The 15453-nt window shown below is 37.6% G+C and overlaps 1 protein-coding gene across 2 annotated transcripts in view; it reads right to left on the reverse strand.

Moving 5' to 3' along the window:
* The window catches only part of LOC145668502 (juvenile hormone esterase-like), a 117753-nt gene that overhangs the window by 25400 nt on the left and 76900 nt on the right, over window positions 1-15453 (reverse strand). For both annotated transcript variants that reach the window (XM_081736462.1, XM_081736461.1), the window contains exons 2-4: window positions 14049-14186; window positions 13631-13790; window positions 4751-4936 (exon numbers count right to left, since the gene is read on the reverse strand). In XM_081736462.1, coding sequence (XP_081592588.1) covers window positions 4751-4936; window positions 13631-13790; window positions 14049-14111 — 409 coding nt within the window. In that variant the 5' untranslated portion in view covers window positions 14112-14186. The remainder of the gene's footprint in view (window positions 1-4750; window positions 4937-13630; window positions 13791-14048; window positions 14187-15453) is intronic.

A 15453-nucleotide genomic window follows, 5' to 3' on the forward strand; every position in this document is an offset into this window, starting at 1 on the left:
TTTCTTGTATGAATAGAATAAAGGGTTAGATTCACTTTTAAATTTTTGTGTCATATCATATAGGATTTATCGATCTGTAATTCTTGCCATTATAACTTCAATTTATGCATAAATTAAAATATATTTAATTCTCAAACTCAGGTGGGCAATTGCCCACTTCCTTAATTGTATTGGGCATAGCCCTCAAAAGAAAATCCTAAATACGCCATTGGTTGTCTTCAACATTGGAAGGTGGGCAGATTTGAGGCTTATTCTAGATAAGGGAGATGAAACTCATATTACGGTAGATGAATCTGATCAACTGTTGTAGAGTATATTATATATTAGGTGATGTAGATGAAGTAGTAGTACATATCAGTATTACAAATCACTGCCGTGAAAACATTCTGAAATCTGAATACATGCATATTTATAATTTGTATGTTTCTAATTAGGCATCCACAAAGATCCACGTTAAAATTGTTTTATAGTAATATAATAATATAAATGACGACTTCCCCAAAACTATGAAGAAAGAATATCAATTATGTGTGACGCAACAATACTCTTTGAGCAAAATGATTATAATCTCAATAACATTACAGGAATCGTTTCAGAAATCTGACGCATGTCATACTCTTTACTTAACAGATGTAACCTTAAGATTAGAGAGAAAAATATTCCAGCAATTGAATTCTTTTCTTTGCTTACGAAACATCCTCTCTCAAAAGAAAAATTGGGACACGCGGAAATAATACGTAGGAACAAACCATGGTTCGAACTAGCAGAGAAGAGAAAACAGGCAAAATTACGTTGGCTACAAAATCCGAATGAAGTAACTACACAAAATTTCGTAGACATCAGGCAAGGAACTTCCAAAACTTTTAGAACAAAAAAACGCGATATTTTGAAAGCTAAAATTTAGGAACTTGAAGATAGTAAAAATAAAAACATTCGGGACATGTATAAAGGGGTCAACGAATTTAAGAAAGGCTATCAACCTCGTTCTTATATATGAAAGAAAGCTGATGGAACAGTTCTCACTGATACAGATAGCATTTTAAATAGATGGAAAGATTTCTTTGACGATTTGCTTAACACGCAGCCAAAAACTATTGTGCGTGGAGAAAGGAAGATACACACGGCAGAATCATATATTCCAGAACCCAATCGAATAGAAGTAAAACTCGCTATAAAGAAATTAAAGAAACACAAATCTCTGGTGCAAACGAAATTCCGGCTGAGTTAATTTTAGCTGGAGGCAAAAAATTGTGGAACAAGATACACAAACTCATTCTCCTTATCTATAACAAGGAAGATTGCCACAAGAGTGGGAAGAATCAATCATTGTTCCAATTCACAAGAAAGGCGACAAAACTGACTGTAATAATTATCGAGGCATCTCTCTTCTGTTAACATCCCATAAAATCCTTTCAAACATTCTATTAGCAAGAATGAGCCCATACGCAGATGAAATGTTTGGAGATTATCAGTGTGGATTTAGACGAAATCGATCAACTATCGACCAAATATTTACCATTCGCCAAATACTCGAAAATAAGCGGGAATACAGTAGTCCGGTACATCAACTATTTATTGATTTTAGAAAGGCTTATAACTCGGTTAGGAGAGAAACATTGTACAACGTTCTTACAGAATTTGGAATACCGAAAAAGCTAATTAGATTAATTAAGGCATGTTTAAATGAATCCCAAAGTAAAGTCAGGGTAGGAAAAGTTTTGGCCACGAGCTTTCACGTTAAGAATGGCCTGAAACAAGAAGATGCGTTGTCGTCATTATTATTCAACTTTGTCCTGGAATACGCTATAAGGAAGATGAAGGATAGCAACCAGGGCCTAGAGCTGAACGGTGTTCACCAGGTTATGCGTACGCTGATTATGTAAGTTTAGTAGGGGTTGATATGAGAAAAATAGAAAGAAATGCAAAGGTCTTATTAGACACGCTTGCATGGACATGAGTTTAGAAGTAAATGCAGAGAAAACTAAATACATGGAAGTGCGTCTGGACCGTAATACGGCAAATTATGTATGTGTTAAAATATTAAATAATACTTTTGATAAAGTGGATACTTTCAAACATCTAGGATCAATATTAACAGACGAAAATCATATTCACGAAGAAATTAAATGTCGACTAAAAACAGGGAATTCGTGTTATTATTCAGTTCAAAACCTCTTGTCGTCGCGAATTCTGTCGAGGGATTTGAAGCTTAAAATGTATAAAACGATAATCATACTCTTACTGAGTACAGAGCATAGACTGAAAGTATTTGAGAACAAGATCCCGAGAGAAATATTCGGACCAAGAGGAACGGGAATGGGGAATGGTGGAAACTTCATAACGACGAACTACGTAAATTATATGGCTTACCAAACATTGTTAAGGTCTTCAAGTCTAGGAGGCTTAGGTGGGCAGGATATGTAGCCAAGATGGAAGAAAGTAGGAATGCTTTCAAAGTGTTAGCGGTAAGACCAATCGGAAAACGACTATTAAGAAGACCTAGGCGCAGATGGGAAGACAATATTAAGATGAATCTCGCAGAGATAGGAATACAAAGTAGAAAGTGGATCCAGTTGGCTAAAAATAGAAGTCAGTGGAGAGCTTTTGTGAACGCGGCATTGAACCTCCGAGTTCCATAGGCTATAGAGTTTGTTAGCTTACGAAGCATGAGTAGATGCCTAGGCTGATACTACAAATAGATTAAATGCGCATTTACTGAAAAGATGGGTTCTACTGACATTGGATAGTCTATATACTCTTCGTGTGCTAGGGCCTAGGGGAGAGGATGAGATAAGATTTCATATGAGGTTACGTCACGCACAGTCGCACGCCTTCATTTTCATTATAAATGGAAAAGCCAAGAGAAACAAATTTCATCTAACTTTCCTTTGTGGCAGTCGGACACAACTCATCACAGTTATCTGCAAAATGCACTTTTCAAATCGGCACTTTTCAAATCGGATTATTGGGAGAGCCTCTAGTTCCAATGTTGGGGGGGACATGTCTCCCCATTTCCCCGGAATTTGTGCCCGTACCTACAGCTGAGACAACTTTCCAGCATGAGGAGAGGGGCATATCCTCCTCTGGCATTTATTGCAATTTGTGCCCAAATAGCGGAAGTGGAATTAATACATATTGATGAGACTACTAAACTCACTACAGCACGAAGTTCAGTTTGAAATACTACAGAATACGATTCTTTTTTTAAAAAAAATGGAAAAGCCAAGAGAAATCAATTTCATCTTACATTCCTTTGGGGCAGTCGGACACAAATCCGAAAAAGCGCTTTTTAAATCAGATTATTGGGGGGGACAGTCCCCCCCAGGTCCAACATTGGGGGGGACATGTCCCCCTCGTCCCCCCCGGGATTTGCGCCAGTGATCCCAAGAAGATTTAAACCAAAGGTAATTACCCCATAAAAAGAGTCATTTTTCTGATACAAAGTTTTATAGCTACTAACAATCTATCACCTATTCACATAAACATTGAAATTCCCTGTATTTCCAAACACCTATCGGTTAAAAAGGTGAGAAAAAGGAAAACCAATATGAAATGTATGTTAAAATATATAGATAGCATTAACACCTATGAGTATTTATTGAACAAATACGATTCTTCATGAAATTTTACCCTACATAACACGCACATGGTTAGATCACATATTTTAACTACCTCGGATCTTTTTTCGCGTTGCTTTTATGAAGCTGCTTTTGTGTTTTTTTGGTTGATAAATATTGTAACTTAAATTTCAGACATTTCCAACTTAATTAGAGCTCTGTTGCACAGACGCGTAAATTCGATGACAATACAATATTATCATATAGTTTTTGCTCTAACTTACCGTTTTACTCGTAAAATTAATCAAGTTATTACAAATGAATTTAGATTATGTATATTCGTAAACTTCAATAGATAGGAACGATTCAGTGCTAGTTCGAGGTCTTTATACGACACTTTTAATATAAAAGTTAGGAACTATTTGCCTTCCTCAAGTGCTGTTTCAGCCGCTCAAGTTAATGATCTTAGAAATACAGAACTGGTTGTAGGATATTCAATAAACACCAAAAAGTTATATATTGCGAAAAACTTTAGCCTTCAACCTTAGGAAGAGCGCCCAATGCTTCCAGCCGTATTCCTAGTTCTTCATTATTCTCCACATAAAAAAAAAAAAAAAAAAAAAAAAACTCCAGTGCATTTTATGGAAACAATGTTTAAAAAATAATGCCTTTTAGTATCATTACTCATGTAAACATATTAAAATATTCCAAAGTTTGAGGCACGTTTCTACGTTTCCTGCTACAGAAGTAGGATCATATCTGCATGATAGTCATTATTCAATGAAACTCTTCTAAGATCAGATTAAATGCTACAAAGTACATTATCCATTGTGAAAGATTGAAAAAAAACTTTACCTAAGTAAAGACTACGATGATATATAGCTACTACACAATATTGTAACATGATTTCTGTTTAGCATTAGATTTTCCTCGTGACTAAGCGGTAGCGTACGCGTCTTTGGCGTGGAAGACCGGTTCGACTCCCGGCGAGAGCTCATGTGGTTTGGATCCCATGTTAATTAGTAGGTCCACGTTTCATATAGTCTCGCTGCTGAAAGGGACGTTAAACTCAAATCAAATCGAAAATCAAACCAATATGATTGTTTTATGAGACAACTCTATTTTTCAGCGATTTATAAATGAATATTTCCCTAATGATATATATATATATAACCTAATGATGAACAGCTTACCTTTGGATAAAGGTGAAAGCATATGGTAGTGGACGCTGGCTCCTCCAGCACTCTCTCCAAATATTGTAACGCTATTTGGATTTCCTCCGAAGGCTTCAATATTCTCTTGTACCCATTTTAAAGCTTGTACTTGGTCACGTAGACCATTGTTGCCAGGCAATACCTCATCTTCAGTGCTCATAAAACCTATGGAAATAAACAAAATTGTAGTTATTAATTTTATGATTAAGATTTAAAAATAAGAAGATCCATTTAGTATTAGAGATAACGAACTCCTTGTCGCTACAATTCAGAAAGTACTATTGTCTACGATATGTCTTTCGATTAGATAATATGTAGTCAGCACATTGATTCCAATCTCTGTTATTATTATTATTATTATTATTATTATTATTATTATTATTATTATTTTAGCTAACTCAGAGTTCGCTCTTAAAAATACGATTCATGTAAGTTCAAAACTTTTTGACAATGGTTGACCAATACCAAAATCTCTTTCTCGCAGATCGGGAATTTACTCCAAACCACTCACACCAAAATTACACGTGGACTAACTATTTAGCAAAACGAAACATGCATTTAGATACATAATATATTATTAATCATTGTTTTGAAAGTGTAATCAAACTATTTTAAGTACAGCCATAGAAGAAAGAGTATTCCGTTTATGAAACCGGAATCTTCTAGCGATAGACACGTGCAGCTATGACAATGGTACAGAGTAGTAGTAGCGACGTTTGTGAAAGAAGAACAGAAAATATAACTTCTATCTCGGTAAATGGTTAGTTTTTTATGCGTGAGACTTGGGTTCGACTCCCGGTAGAGGTACATACATATTATATAACTTGACAGGCAATTACTTGAAGTCTAAGGTGCTGAAATTGCTAGAAGCTATGAGCTAATACAATGCTCTACTGGCATATATTTACAACAGCTGATCGAGAGCGAATTATTTCTTGGTATTCCTTTCCTCAATTGTTTCTGTGACACTTCGTTACGGCATAATTACATATGACAATTAGTTATCACTCAAATTGATCAGTGTTCAACTCATTCTTGTTGGGCCATACGTCACATATATTGACTCAATGATGAAAAATAACATTAAACTTGAAGCAAAAGGAGCTTTCCTTATCCCAACAAAATGTATGTATAATGATTAAACGTCACTTAATTGTATTAATCTACTTCGTTCAAATAAAAATTATTAGACATTATTTTCTATCATAGAAAAGTAACTTTTAATTTTTACATGCTTATCTTTTTAGGTTATAATTTCACAATTCCATGGCAGAGAAAAATATTAAAATACCTATAAGCAATCTGTACTATGTTTCTAGAGCATTGTTTTTAAGGATATTAGGTCATAAGTGAATTTGTTTTGTAATGAATTCATAGTGAAAGTAACAGCCCTACTTTACGTTTTTTAATCATTTTATCAAATTATTGATTCGTGTATTGCGTTTCCAGATATGCAAACTATGATGTGGGTGAGTATCGGGACTTTAATACAACGTCATTATCCGTTCGTCCGTCCGTCATTCTATAGACAGGTATCAGAGCAAAAGCGGTAAGAGATATCGAAAAGCGGTTTTTCGCAATCGATTCGGCATCCCAAGAATAGGTTTCATCTCTATTATAACCGGAAGTGGTTCAAATTAACCATTTCCGGTTTCAACGTTTATAGCCATAGAGCGAAAACGATAATCGATAGCGAGAGTTTTTTTTTAAATGATTCAGCGTCTTAAGGTAAAATAACAACTGTCCGCAACACTCTACTAAAACAGAAAGTAGTTTAAACTTACTATTACTTCCGGTTTCAATATTGATTTCCATAGAGCAAAATGAGAAAGAGATATTGAAACGTCATTTTTGGGAATCAATTCAGTGTCCCAAGAATAGACTCTACGTTCCATCTACTCAGTTATCGCTCTATTCAAACCGGAAGTAGTTCAAATTAATCATTTCTAGCTTCAACGTGTGTTGTCTACAACAAATTTACTATTAATAGTTTCAACACTAATTTCCATGGAGCTAAACGATAAGATATATAGAGATTATTTTATGCAATAAATTCAATGTCTTAAGAATAGCTTCCATCTCCTCCGTTTACCCTTTATTCAGAAAAAAAAAAAGTGATTCAAATTAAACATTTCTAGTGTCAACATTTATCTCCATAGAACAAAAATAGTACTAAATAGCATCAAGTGGTTTTCTGTAATCGATTCAAGGTGTCAAGAGAACATACAACTACAACCGCAACCTATACCAAAGCCAGAAATGACTGAAGTTGACTACTATTTCCGGTTTCAATACTATAAAAGTAACCAAGAAAGTTCTGTCGCTTTTTGTGAAGGTCTGTGTTCAATTGACCCCCACACCGTGAGTTGAATGGGAATTTAGGTAAGGCGAAGGTCAGTTGTTGGTGTGGGTATATCTAACATACTACCTGGTTGTGGCAGTTCAGTTACACTGTGAATTTGCGTAAGGACAGAGTGAACATGGGACCTCCACAGAGCTTTATAAGTCCGTGTATACTGTACAAGTTCAAACTGGGGTCAAATGCCGCTGCAGTGGGGCGGAAGATATGCCAGGCCTTTAGTGACGGTGTCGTGACTACGTGGACAGTGCAGCGGTGGTTTAAGGACGGCGACGAAACACTCAAAGACGCACCACGTGCCGAAAGACCAACACATATACAAAATGAATATCTTCAGGCAGCAATTGAGGCGAAAAGTGGCCAGACATGTGAGGAACTGGGACTACAATTCAGTGAGAGTGGAGAAACCATTCGGCAGCACCTCCATCAACTTGGGAAACACTACAAGTTGGGTCGATGGGTCCCACATGATTTGACTCCGGGGAAAGAAGGCAACGTGAGCAGACACCTGTGTTTCTTTGCTGTCTCGTCTGAGGAAAGATCCATTTCTGAACAGGGTGTTGGTGTTGACATGTGATGAGAAGTAGGTCCTGTACGAAGCTCCACGGCGTTGTCATCATTGGTTAGCATCGGTTCCAATACAGCTGAAATCAGAACTGCATTAGAAGAAGGTTCTCCTGTATGTTTGGTGGACTGTTGGTGGAATCATACAGGGGAAACTGCTACCAGCTGGTCAGAGCATCAATGCAACTGTGTACTGTCAGCAGTTAAGCCATGTTCAAGAAAAGCTCAAAACTCTGGAGCCAGCATTTGTGAATCACAAATGGGATCTCCCGATACAGGCCAACGCTAAGCCCCACATGCCTAGAATGACCCGGGACACCATTCTACGCCTTGGATAGGAAATACTATTGCATCCGCCATACCACCCGGACATTGGACCGTCCGATTATCACATATTCCATTCCTTGGACAATCACCTTAGAGGACGCCAGTTTAAATCCTTAGTGGAAGTCTTAGGTGACATATCGATGTTCGAAGGTGGTGGGTGAAAACCGACAGAGCTTTCCTGGTTACCTTTATAATTTCCGTAAAGCAAAAACAGTTAAGATACGTTTTTTGCAACCGATTCAGCTCGCTTTACTCTATCTTCTCCAATAATCTATCTAAACCGAAAAAGATTCAAATTAACCACTTCTGAGTTTAACTTCTATCGCCATAGAACAAAAATGGTTAGCGACAAGTGGTTTTCTGCAATCGAGTTAGGATTGCAAGGGAACATCCCAGCACAACCCACAATTCTCTACCAAAAGCGGAAGTGGTTGAAATTTACTACTGATTTCGGTTTCAATACTAATTTCCGTAGAGCAAAAAATTGTAAGAGATATCAAGAACCAGTTTTTTTTTTTCAATCAATTTAGCTTCCCAGGAGTAGATATTATCACCTTCCCTAAGCCTCTATTCAAATTAGATGTGGTTCAAATTAACGATTTCCGGTTACAACTTTTTATTGTCATAGAACAAAAGCAATAAAACAGCGAATCATATCTTTTTCATATGGATTCAGTGTCTGAGGAACAAGTTCTATCTTTAATCTTAATAATCTATTGGAACCAGTAGTTATAGATGTAGTACTTCAAGTTTTAGTATTGGATTCCCATAGTTTAAAAGTCTATCGCAGTTTCCCATTGTGAAACAAAACTCACTTATCTATATATATAAAAGAGAACGTACAAATCCTTTGTCCGCTCATCACGCTAATACGGCTGAACCAATTTCTTTTATTTTTGGGGGGTTATTAGGATTTGGACCCTAGATGGTTTTTATCATATCACTTTAATTTTCAATTACCAGTGTCTTGAGATAATTGACCATTCAGGTGTCCATTACGTACAAATCCTTTGTTAGTTCATCATAGGTATAAAAATAAACGTATTTATATGCAACCCGCATGACCGTGTCACTCGGCGGGTTAACATACATGACAGGCGTTATAATGGTTTTTATCATATCACTTGAAAGCGAAAAAGTAAAAATTATCTAAGTAACAAAGTTTATTGCGTTCGGGGGTGACCGCAGCGAAGCGGGGCGGGTTAACATAAATGACAGGCGATATAATGTTAACATTTACTGCAATCTTCTATGGTTTTTATCATATCACTTGAAAGCGAAAAAGTAAAAATTATCTAAGTAACAAAGTTTATTGCGTTCCGGGGTGACCGCAGCGAAGCGGGGTGAACGCTGCTAGTTATCTGTAATTGTTAAATATTTTGTATCAGAAACATTAATAAGGATTGCTCTTTTGATACAGTATTTCACATTATCACATATGGCTATCAGATAAACATTTTTATCTATTTTTTTAGAAACACAAATCAATACAAATTCTTAGTTTCGTTCAAGGAAGATTCAAGCAATAGCATGAAATAACTACAATTTACTTTCAATAAATCCTTAAGCAATATATAACAGTCTAACGTCCTTCTTTGCACTGATATTATACCAAAAGAATCCTACCATTTAGAATGGGCTCCAAACCTATTCCGTTTGTATCCTCACCGGGTACAAAAAGTACTACACCACGAAGAGGCACTAGTAGTTTAATTGGTTCATTTTTTAAGGGTATTGTAAAATGTCTACTGAACATGTATGTTAAGTTCGTACTATATACGAGACATGTACTGTAGCAAAATTAATATTCACGAATGTTGAAGCAAGGCATTTATAAACTTCTGTAGTATATCTGGCTGTACTCCTTGTTCAAAAATTCTTGCTATTGTATCATCCAAAAATTAGATGCAAAACGAAGAAATAAATATCTCATTGTTTAAACTCTTTATTGCAAACTTATATCCAAACATTTTATTTCAAGTCGATTTACAGTACTTTTAAAAAGATACGTAAATAGTCATATTATTTAAAAGGACATAACATTTGTTTGTTTAGAAGACCTCCCTAGATATTATATCCATATTCAGTAACATTGGTACTGTAAGCTAGAGACCTGCACGGGCCGAAGGTTTCGGCCCGAGCCCAATCCAGCCCGAATGTACCAAGGTCCGGCCCAGCCCGGGCCCAAAAAGTTTTGGAGATTTTCAGCCCTTGCCCGTCCCGGCCCGATAGGTTTTTTAAAATTCTTGGCCCAAGCCTGGCCCGGGCCCAATAAATTTTAAAGGTTTTTGGCTCTACCCCGGCCCGATAATTTTTTTTAAAAATTTAGCTCGAGCCCCAATCTTTCTCAAAATTTAGTATTAAACTTGACCTAACCCTCAGAAAAATTTTCTAAACTCTGGTTCACAACCTGACGCTTGCCTCCCGAATGGTACCATTGCCTCCTAGAACTTTGCCTGCTATCGAGAGAACAAACACTCCATTTTCTGTAACAAAAATCTAACTTAATTGATTTTTTAGCATAAAGTGAAGATGGCAATATTGTTTAGCGACAGGCAAAACTTTCCCACCCCTTCGTGTCATATTTTGGGTTCAGTGAAGGTTAAGGTCAGAGCTCAATTTAGCGCGCAATGCCTGCAATCATCTATAGTGAAAGTGGAGCTGCTAAGCAACACAAACTGTAAATAGCTATTGCATTCTTTGTAACATTTTTCACGGGCACACTTCTTCAACGTTTGGCTTTATTCCAATTATCGCTTAACAAAAGTCAATAATTATTAAAGAATTGCAATTAATCGGCCCCAGCCCGGCCCGACCTGAAGAGGAATCAGTGTCGGCCCGCCCAAGCCCGGCCCGGCCCAAAGAAATAACAGAGTCAGCCCGCGGCCCAGGCCGGACCGGGCCTCGAGCCGAGCCCGACCCGTGCAGGTCTCTACTGTAAGCCAACGTCAAACGTATGCTCCATTTATGTTATAATGCCCTTCACTTCACATTTTATATTTTTACAGGAGCAGTCTAAAACCGAGACTGTATTTACGAAAAAAAAAAAAAAAAAAAAAAAAACGAGGATTCCAAAAACTGTACTCTGCTAGTCCATATCTCATGATAAATTTGATTTGACATAACACTTTTTGGCACCAAAAGAGGCTTATGGTCAGCGGCGCAAATCTGTCTTCAACTTTGGGGGGGGGGGGACAAGAAAGGCTTTTTCTTTTGTTAAGCGATGCTCAAAATATTTGTAAAGTTGAAAAACAATACTGTGGAGGATTAGGGAGCAGAGTTGTCTTCAACATTGAGAGGCGGGCAGATTTGAGATTTATTCTGGGGGAAAATCAATTTCATCTCACTTTCCTTTGTGGCAATCGGACACAAATCATCACATTTTTTTCACCAAAAAACACATTTCAAATCGGATTATGGGGGGACAGTCCCTCCAGTTCCAAGATTGGAGGGGACATGCCCCCTCATCCAAGGGCGCCGATTTCTCTAAATTTGGAGGGGGGGCATTCAGATGCAGAAGGTATATATGAAGATTTTAAGACAAATTGCACTCAAATTATGCCAAATATTGTATATTTATAAATACAATAGGGGGCCCACATGAGCTTTGGGGGGCCCGGGCCCCCTCGGCCCCCAGGATCGGCGCCCTTGCCCTCATCCCGCCCGGGATTTACGCCAGTTGTTATGCTATGTGTTCGAAATGACCACTAGTAGTTTCTATACAACGCCCATGGTCAGTAGCGTAGCCAGGATGTGTGTTTGGGGGGGGCCCAAGTGCTGTTATAGGTACATATAGAAAAATTACAAAGAAGAAAATATATAAACATAAAAATATATAAAAAATTACAAACATCAAAGTACCAAAGTACATTGTCGGACCTCTTTGGGGGGGGCCCGGCCCCTCCGGGCCCCCCCCTTCCCTACGCCACTGCCCATGGTGACGAACTGCACACTGAACTATGGCTGTTAATGTATCTACAGCAATGACAGCAAATGACACTACGATTTGTTCATGTAGCTCGTTGATTGTTGCTGGTTTTTGTCGATATGCCTCATTCTTGACGGTTCCCCAAAGGTCCAAATCAGGAGAGCGAGGTGGGTACTCAACAGGACCTCTTCAACCAACCTACCGTCCGGGTAGAGTTTTATTGAAATACAACTTGACATCTCGATGGTAGTGAGGTGAGCTCCATCTTGTTGCAAGTAAAAAGGTTCATCACCATACAAGTATATGAATGGCAGGCAAAACCCTTCTCTGATGCATATCAAGATACATCTCACCAGTTACGGCACGCTCGACGAAGAAGGGATCAATCACATCACACACTGATAGACCACATCACACAGCAACCCCCACTAGATTCACTGCTCTGTCCACGTGAGCATGAGGATTTTCAGGAGCCCAGTAGACACAATTATGGCGGTTTACACTCTGTGCATTAGGCTAGTGAATGTAAGTCTCTTTGTTTAGAATTTGTTTAATTGCAAACAGTGAGTATATTTTGGACCCCTCTCTAAATGTACAATTCGTTAAAATTCTTCAAAATAAGATTCTTTTATCAATAAACCGATGCCAGCGCTTTTGCCACGTTTGGTCACCCCTGGAAGACTGCAACCGGAATTTCTTTCACGCATTATATTGAAGCTGCTTGCGCTCTTTCCACCATCTCAAACAATGCTCTGCAGACTTCGTTTCATTTGAGGGAGGAAAAAGAAATCTGGCGGGGCCTAGTCTGGACTGTAGGAAGGCTGAGGCAGCATTGCCACGTTACGTTTGGCCAGAAACTCATTATCGGTTATCACATTGCCCAACAATTCATGTTCAAACTCCACACGTGTGAACAGTTCATGAGAAACGAACAAGGATTTCCTTCTATTGTCCAGATAGAGCTTTTGGCACCAATTTGGAACACGTGTTTCTCATCTGCAATTCATCTGACACCTTGATTCTGACAACACCACGAAACAGCTGCTTATCCATATCCTGTACAGGCTCAGAGGCAAAACTAAGTCGGTCACGTCGTATACCTAACATCCTCTACCAACGTTCCTGCCCATGGAAACCACATTTCACCCCTTCCCCTTGGCTAGAAAAATCAGTCCTGATATGTTATTTTAACAGACCCTGTAAGTCACGGAAAAAGAATTTAAAAACTGCCTAATCTTTTTATAAAAGTATTTCCTCCATGGAATATTTAACTGATTCAATTTATGTTACAGGCTTAAAAATGAAAATAATCATATAAGTGAAATACGTTGTGTTTAGAAGAGGTTCAACTATGGAAAATGCACAGGGTTTCATTAGGGAAAATGATTTTACATACTTTTTTTGGCGCGGAAAATAAGAATTCATCTCGTCGCATTTCTTAAAAATCATTACATACGCGTGATCTGGTTTAAAAAAAAAAAAAAAAATCCACTCCATACCATTAAGTAAAGGCGTAGTACGAATACAAATTTATTTGTTGTGACTAACTTAAAATCTCTACTAGAATGGCAAGCTTCCGTGAGTTGAAAGTAAGTACGTATCTTATTGAAACAATTTGCTTTATTGTTAGTGAAATACACATTATAGTAAAGTAAAACGTTAAACGGAGTTAACTACATACCTAAAGCCCCAATTCTGTAATTTATAGTAACTAATACAATATCTTTATCGAGAAGGTACTCTGGTCCATATGTTTTTGTGTCACCAGAGCCCACCATGAATCCTCCTCCATGAATCCAGAACATAACATCTCGAGAAACGGGATCAGAACCATCCTCATTCTAGAAATATAACCAAAAGTAACAGTTGTCAGTGGGAAAAAAGTGTTCAAAAATTAAGTGAAAAATATTTTTCATTTTATGAGCGAAGTTAGCTTGAGTTAAATATATATACGTACCTAGTAGTTATTGTATAATTAGGTTGGGCAGTACTCACAAAGGCAAGAATTATTAGACAATAAATATTAACTTTAAGGAAATAAACAAAAGGAATTTCTAGTAATAGACTAAAATTAATTTCCTTGAATAATATTTACTTACTTTAGATGTGTATACATTTAGGAATAGACAATCTTCATTTCCCATATACTTTTTCATGAGCATATGTAGTTGAGGACACGGTGAGCCCTCTTTGGTTGCATCTCGAATTCCTTCCCAAGACTCAGGAAGTTGAGGAGGCTGTAGATCAACAAAGGAAACAGTAAGTTTATATATTCACTGTTCTGCATTGTTCTGTAAACTTAACTTCTAACAACTGAAATTTTAAAATACTGCAAAGATCAATTTTATAGATAGTTTTTCTTTAAAAAAAAAAAAAAAGAAGAAGAAGAAGAAGAAGTAAATTCATTTGATTTGGGGAGATTTCCTTAATCTCTGATCGTAATAACATATCGTTGATTTACTATGAACTTACTGCTAGAATATGTGTACAAATGCTTATGCTTATCAGTGATGAAAATATGCCGGAAGTTTTTTTTTATTTATTTTATTTTTATTATCTTTCTTTTTACGAATCAGTGTTTATTTCATGTCACGTCTTGTCAGTTGCCATGGTAACGGCCGCGTGGTACTACTGACTCGGCCAAACACTGCTTCAGAGTGCGTTATCTAACCAGAAGTGGAAAATAATACTACAACTTATTAATAATAACTACATGCTTTTCTTTCGGTTTTTTTCAGGATTACTAACATTATAACAAGATAGATGGTTAAGAAGATATTTTACTTTCATCCCACATAGAAAGGTATACAAACTAGTACGATTTATTACATTTATGAAGGTAACCAACAAAGTTCTGTCGTTTTTGTGATGGCCAGTGTTCAACTGGCCCTCACACATGAGTTGAATGCGAATGGTCAGTTGTTGGTGTGGGTATATCTAACATACTACCTGGTTGTGGCAGTTCAGTTACACCGTGAACTTGAGTAAGGATAGTATGAACATGGGACCTCCACAGAGCTTTATAAGTCCGTGTATACTGTACAAGTTCAAACTGAGGTCAAACGCCGAAGCAGCGGGGCGGAAGATAAGCCAGGCCTTTGGTGAGGGTGTCTTGACTACGCGGACAGTGCAGCGGTGGTTTAACAAGTTTAAGGACATGACGAAACACTCGAAGACGCACCACGTGTCGGAAGATAAACACATGTACAAAATGAAGATCTTCAGACAGCAATTGAGGCGAAAAGTGGCCAGACATGTGAGGAACTGGGACTACAATTCAGTGTGAGTTGAGAAACCATTCGGCAGCACGTCCATCAACTTAGGAAAAACTACAAGTTGGGTCGATGGATCCCACATGATTTGACTTCGGGAAAGAAGGCAACGTGAGCAGACACCTGTGTTTCTTTGCTGTCTCGTCTGAGAAAAGACATTTCTGGACAGGGTGTTGACATGTGATGAGAAGTGGATCCTGTACAAATCTCCACGTCGCCGTCATTATTGGTT

This window comes from Thermobia domestica, chromosome 13 (genome assembly GCF_964235325.1).
Source record: "Thermobia domestica chromosome 13, izTheDome1.hap1.1, whole genome shotgun sequence".
NCBI lineage: Eukaryota > Metazoa > Arthropoda > Insecta > Zygentoma > Lepismatidae > Thermobia > Thermobia domestica.